Here is a 6,197-nt window from a genome sequence, read left to right on the forward strand (position 1 = left end):
GCTTTGAATTCTTCTATTCTTTCCATTGTCAAGCTTGCGTGAGTGTCCGCAGAGGCCGGGAAATGATTTGGGGGTGTGCTTAAGCTGGGATGATAAGCAAAAGAGGAGAGAGCACTAGACTGAAATGTGAAGACAGGATGGGAGAAGGGCATGTAGGGAGAGGGCCTAATCAGGACTAAAGATGCATGGGCAAATCATACAGATACCCCCTACTACACAATACGATTAAATGGTAATACTATGGTTTTAAAAAGATAATTAAAACTGAGGTACTCTGTCTATGTGGACAATTCTGTTCCCACAAGGCATGGGTTTTTACATTAAAATCCCAATGCCAGATACAGTAACCCTCCCTAATGAGTTCTTATCCAGGGTGGGACCAGGTGGTTCCAAAACAGTACAGGGCTATCGCCATTGCTTCTAGCTGCCCATCAAAACTAGAGGGCAATAACAGATTGCCAACCATACATTTCTGATATGGCATGCAAAGAAATCAAGCCAGTGCTTATCTGTGATGTTGTAAGAAGCTATTCTGGGTGCTGGAGGAGAAAAGTCAACTTTTTTAGTCTACGGTGCTCCCTGCATGCCACAGTTCCAACCTATCAGGCAAGTCACGTCCACTGGTGTAATGGCAGTATGAAAACCTGGGGGTGGGAGATCTGGTTAGATCTGAGGCTCATTCCATGGGGGGGTGGGGGGGGGGAAATAGATATATAAGCCTGATCAAAGCCAAAGGCCCTGGAGTGTAACTTACTACTGTTGTTCTGATGAATAGACATGTTGCCAAACTGCCTTCTAAATATTTATGTTCATACCTACAGCTTAGTGCTGTTCTCAGCCTTGGACAAAAAAAAGCTTGACTTGCTGCAGGTGAAAGCTAATGCAGACTCAGACTTGGTCCTTAGTCCTAAGCAGAACCTCTATACTACCCTTTTCAAGACCCAAGCAACATTGCCAATGAGGGTCTGGAAGGATTGTAATCCAGAAGACAGGGAGGGATGTTAGGAAACACTCTTTCTGACACCACTCCATTATTGCAACTGTGAATATACAGTGGCTATGGATACCTGCATAAGATCCACCCAAGACTTAGTCCTTCTACTTTTCCCCATGGATGGGGAAGGGGTCGTGAGGACCCGCCCCTTTCTGAGTTATTGGCCCTTACCTGTGACTTGAGCAAGGTTACTTTCCTCAATGGTGCAGCCACCGCTCATGTTCCAATAATAACTTTCTATCGACGGTCACACAAGCAATCCTAATTAAACTCATTCTGTCTGAAGAAAAAGAAGAAAGAGATGTGAAGGTGGGAGAGGACTAACTGGCAATCGGCAGCCAGGAGGCGTAGGAAGGAAATAATAGAGAATAATTGGGCATTAGTAAAACCACAATTGTATAAAGCCGTGCAATAGTCAAAAACTAACAAAACTGCATCTTAAAAGCTCTGATGTTATGATTCACTGTCCCCACTGCAGTAAATGGAGAGGTGACGGGGCATTCATGAGTGTCACTCCAGTCTTTTCCACCCAGGAGCCACTGGGTCCTTTCCAAAGGACCCTTGATTGTCACAGCTGGAAGCAGAGTGGTTGAGAGGGCAGGGTGGGGTGCTGCTGGCCTCTACTGTAAGGATGTGAAAAGTGCAGTTTAACAGCTCAGGAGCACAGAGAATCCCCCATATTAAATAATTACCCATCTACAGTATTAGATAAAAATCTCCCATCGTGCTATAGTTGTGAGCATCATAATATAATTATGGGGGCATGCTAGGGGAAGAGAATCTCTGTGGATTTTAAGCAATAAGGTCCAGGAATTTATGGATGATGTCGAAACCTTCTTTGATTTTGTTGATAGGATAAATTTAAAGTATGAGAAAGGACAATCAAGTTTAGCTCCCTAGAAAACGGTAACAGACGGTTACTGATAGAGAGGGACGAATCAGCTACTTGAAGTATAATGTCTGTATATTCCTATGGTCTTTCTAGATGAATGATGTCAGCTGCTCTTGATGCTTCTTGATGCTCCACTGCTCCATAAGTAACCACTTTGCTGAGGCTGAGTGTATGTTTGGTGGTTATTTTTTTTTCTTTAGAAGTATCTCTTGTGTCCTTCCAGACCTTCATAGGTCAACTGACCTGTGCTTCTAAAATTAGAGCAAGAGAAATGATCATTTCATGTTGTGGTTCAGCATAAACTTCTCTTTTCTGTTTCTTTCCTCGACAACACATGCCTTAGAGTTTCTAGTCCTATAGGAAAACTAACTCAAAGAGTCTTATGGGTATTTTCATTCTTAATCCTGTGAGACGCTATGAGTTAGCGTGAAAACTATATTATTATATTTTGGTGGTTATTAGGAGGAAATCTACAGGAAATCCACAACCAATATTCATTCATAAAGCCTTGGTTTATTCTTGTAAACTGGAAGCAAACATAGAAGGTAAATTATACTAGAAATCTATTTGGCAAAATAAGAAAGGAGAGTCCCTTATACTGTGTAGCCTAGAACATCCGAGATGTTGCACTACATATTCTTCCTAGTCACTTAGTGACATCGGTTCTAAGCCCATCCCTTCCTCTTTTTTTTTTGTGAGGCTGGGAAACAAAAGCTGAAGGAAAAATGAGAGAAGAGGGGGGATCTGGTTGTTTCTGGATTTTGCTTTTTCCAGGCAGTGTGATCTGTAACAGACAGCTTGTTCCTCTTTTGATGATTTCTTTGTCTGTGCTCCTCAAACCAGTTCCATTGTGTCCCTCAGAGGCACCAGCAACAGGAGAGATCAGTCTCCTCACCAAATATCTGAGTTCCCCTCTGTGAGGTGTCACCCCCCCACACACATATAACTCTTGTGTTCTTGAGTCTCTGGAGCTAAAGGGTGAGCATTCTCCTAGAGTTCCATGTTATTTCAGTTCTGAAACGTCTTTTTAAAAACAATTCCTTGGGGCTGGAACAATGACTCATCACGGGGACTAGACCACCAGCCTACGAGTTCGCATGAAGGGATCCATGGCTCCAGCCGCATATATGGCAGAGGATGGCCTTGTCGGTCATCAATGGGAAGAGAGGCCCTTGGTCCTGGGAAGGCTCTGTGCCCCAGTGTAGGGGAAAGAGAGGGTGTGAAGGTGGGAGTGGGTAGGCAGGTGGGGGAACACCCTCATAGAAGCAGGGGGAGGGGGGATGGGGATAACATTTGAAGTGTAAATAAAGAAAATATCCAATTTTAAAAAAAGAAAGGAAGGAAGGAAGGAAGGAAGGAAGGAAGGAAGGAAGGAAGGAAGGAAGGAAGGAAGGAAAGAAAAGAAAGGAAAGAAAGAAAGAAAGAAAGAAAGAAAGAAAGAAAGAAAGAAAGAAAGAAAGAAAGAAAGAAAGAAAGAAAGAAGAGCACTTACTGCTCTTACAAAGGACCTGACTTTGGTTCCATTCCCAGGACTCACATCAGGGCTCATACCTGCTTTATAGCTCTAGTTCCAGGAGATTCCGCATCATTATCTGGTCTCCAAGGACTCCTGCAAGTATATGGTGCTCATAAACTTGTTCAGGCACACAAACATTTTTAAATCAGTTCTTTATATTGAATTCTCTCTGTTAAAATTATTGACAACCTTGTTTTTCTAATTAGCGTTTGCTGGTGACAATCTTTACCTAATTATGTCAACCTTAAAAAATGAATGAATTTAAGCACAAGGGGTTTATTAACATGTCTACTACTTCAGAGCAACCAGAAATCAAACTAGAATGTATCTCCAGATCTATGAGCATGAACTCGGCAACATTTCAAGAGGAATCGGAGATAGAGAACTAGAAGAAATGTCTGCTTTCATATTTTAAAATGTAATTTAAGAAGGATATAGAAATTCTAATCACCTCCCTCTCTTCTAATCGACCCCTGTCTACCTGCTAATGTATAGATATTACACCTGCTTCCTTTCACGTCACAATCACTATGACAGCAAAAAAGATTTTTAACAACAAATCTATGCATATGCAAGGATGAAAGATGATGGCACATTGGAAATATTGAGAAAGTTATGGAACCGTGAGGGTAATCGACCAATGAGGATTAAGACTATAGCAGAAAAAGTAAGTCTCCAGGGGAACCAGAACACACTTCAGATGCCAGAAAGATTCAGAAATGGAGAGACCAGCATCTCTCTACATAGTTATTCTTTAGGGCCCTTCACTGATTTGGGGTACGACTCCAACCTGTGTCAGCATTTGACATCCCAGATAAAGTACTTGCCTGTTGAATATCACCAAACTACATGTGTGAAATTTAAAAATATTTTATCTATATTTTCAGAAAGGAACACCAGGAGCCATAGGAACTACATCCCTTTATCCTTTCCCATAGGTTGAGAATCTCAGATGAAATGAAATACCATTTATAGAATAATTCCTGATTAGACGACTGCCTTGAGTCGTTAGCACCAAACTTTCTGGACTCCTTCAAACCCAGTCTCATCAACTCATATGGCAAACTAAAACATCTGTCACTCAGGGGTGTCTTTAGCCATCCCTTAAACATCACACTGATCTTAGAGACTTACCTTTCTAGACTTGCTTCTACACAGTCGTGTATCCTGTGGGGTTTAGTTCTTCAGAAAACCGACGATAAAATACAGACTCCAGGGCCATCCTAATTTCTTTATTCAAATAGAAGTGATTCTAGGGACTCAATCCCATGTTCATTTACACCCTAAAGAAAAATTCTTACCACCCCCTCATGTTCTGACCTGTTGATCAGGCTTCATTTCACATTCTTCTCGCAGTGCAGAGAATATCAGACCTGAGAGTGGTTGAAAGAGCGATCCTCAAACAAGGGGCGAGCCACTGAGGGAAGAATGGGTATAGCTGGCAAAACCACTTCACCTAACGTGAAGGAGAGTTGACTACTAATTTAAGACTATGCTGTGACTACGAATGGGTGTCAAGATAGCGACTCCTTTTTAAAAATAGCTGCAGGCTGACTCTAAGAAAGCTCTTCTACACCCAGTTTCACTTAGCGTTTGGCGCGGTGGTGCTGGGTTCCAGCTCGAAGAACCCACATTTCTTTTCTGGGCCACTTTCTTTTTCTGACAGAATTATTTCATAGGGTTTGGTTTGTTTGTTCAGTTTCCTTTCTCTTTGCTTCATAATTTCTTGAAAGTGAATCTTCTCCTTTTCCTTCTTTTTCTTCTGATTTTGGGCCCAATATGCTGCCTCTTCTTGCTTTCGGGCCTCCATTTCTTTCTGCCACTGCGACAGAGATAATAATTCATTTACATATTTACTTTTCCATGGAAAAAGTACATGTCAAAAATAGCTTTTCAAATGTGCACTGATATGACCGTTCTCTTACTGTTTGCAGGGGTGTCCCTCATGTTTCTTATACTCTAGCATATTTGAAAAATGCACAAAGATCTACATGCCCTACAGAAGCAGAATTTTGTCTTAAAAATAAGATTTGCTTCTATATCCCAGGGTGCTTTGCTGTCCTATTCAATGCTGATGTTTCCATGACAGCCTACACTAGAACATGAACAATATCACTGAAGAAAAAAAAAACTGCACAGAACATGTATACTAAAGTCAAGCATTCAGTCTTACTGCTAATCAGGTTGGACATGAAATTAACAGCCATGCAGTTCTTCACTGTAGCAGACGAGTGTGTCTGACATGAGGAGAGCTAAGAAGCTGTAACTAGTGTTGGAACTAAGGACTGAGAAGAACTAAACACCAGGAGGAACGTACCCTCTTCTAACACTGTTGACAGAGGAAATGGGTACAAGGCGTAGCAAACCTTCTTCAGGCTAAGTAGACTGTTCGGTGTGGAGTCACTCCAGGCATGACCTGCTGGAAACCCTAAGACTCCCACCTGCGATGTTTTGTTTTTCTCTGTTTGTCTGTCACCCTCAGCACAACACTCACATTATGCCATGCAACCTTATTCCAAGATTTGCAAAATGTTTAAATAAACGCATGCGTAAACACTGAAACTAAAACAATATCATATATGCTTATAGTAGATGACCTGTTAAATAACAAAATCATGTGTGCTTATGGTAGATTACCTCTGTAGAGAGAACATCTTGTGTATTGTATGGATGCATCACCTTTCAATTAAAAAGCTTAGGCTGGAAATGTAGGTGGGACATCCAGCAAGGAGAGAGAGGAGAGAGAGAGAGAGAGAGAGAAGAGGGGAGGAGAGAGAGAGGAGAGGAGAGGAGAG

General features: G+C 41.7%; 1 protein-coding gene across 4 annotated transcripts in view; it reads right to left on the reverse strand.

The window, feature by feature from the left end:
* Window positions 1-4,613: 4,613 nt before the first annotated feature.
* Window positions 4,614-6,197, reverse strand: part of Tmem232 (transmembrane protein 232) — a 209,513-nt gene continuing 207,929 nt past the window's right edge. For 2 of the 4 annotated variants that reach the window (XM_021217976.1, XM_021217975.1), the window contains exon 13: window positions 4,985-5,224. In XM_021217976.1, the coding sequence (XP_021073635.1) occupies window positions 4,985-5,224 (240 nt within the window). Of the gene's footprint in view, window positions 5,225-6,197 lie in introns of all 4 variants that reach the window. The other 2 variants (XM_021217978.1, XM_021217977.2) reach the window with 2 other exon arrangements.

This window comes from Mus pahari, chromosome 18 (genome assembly GCF_900095145.1).
Source record: "Mus pahari chromosome 18, PAHARI_EIJ_v1.1, whole genome shotgun sequence".
Lineage (NCBI taxonomy): Eukaryota > Metazoa > Chordata > Mammalia > Rodentia > Muridae > Mus > Mus pahari.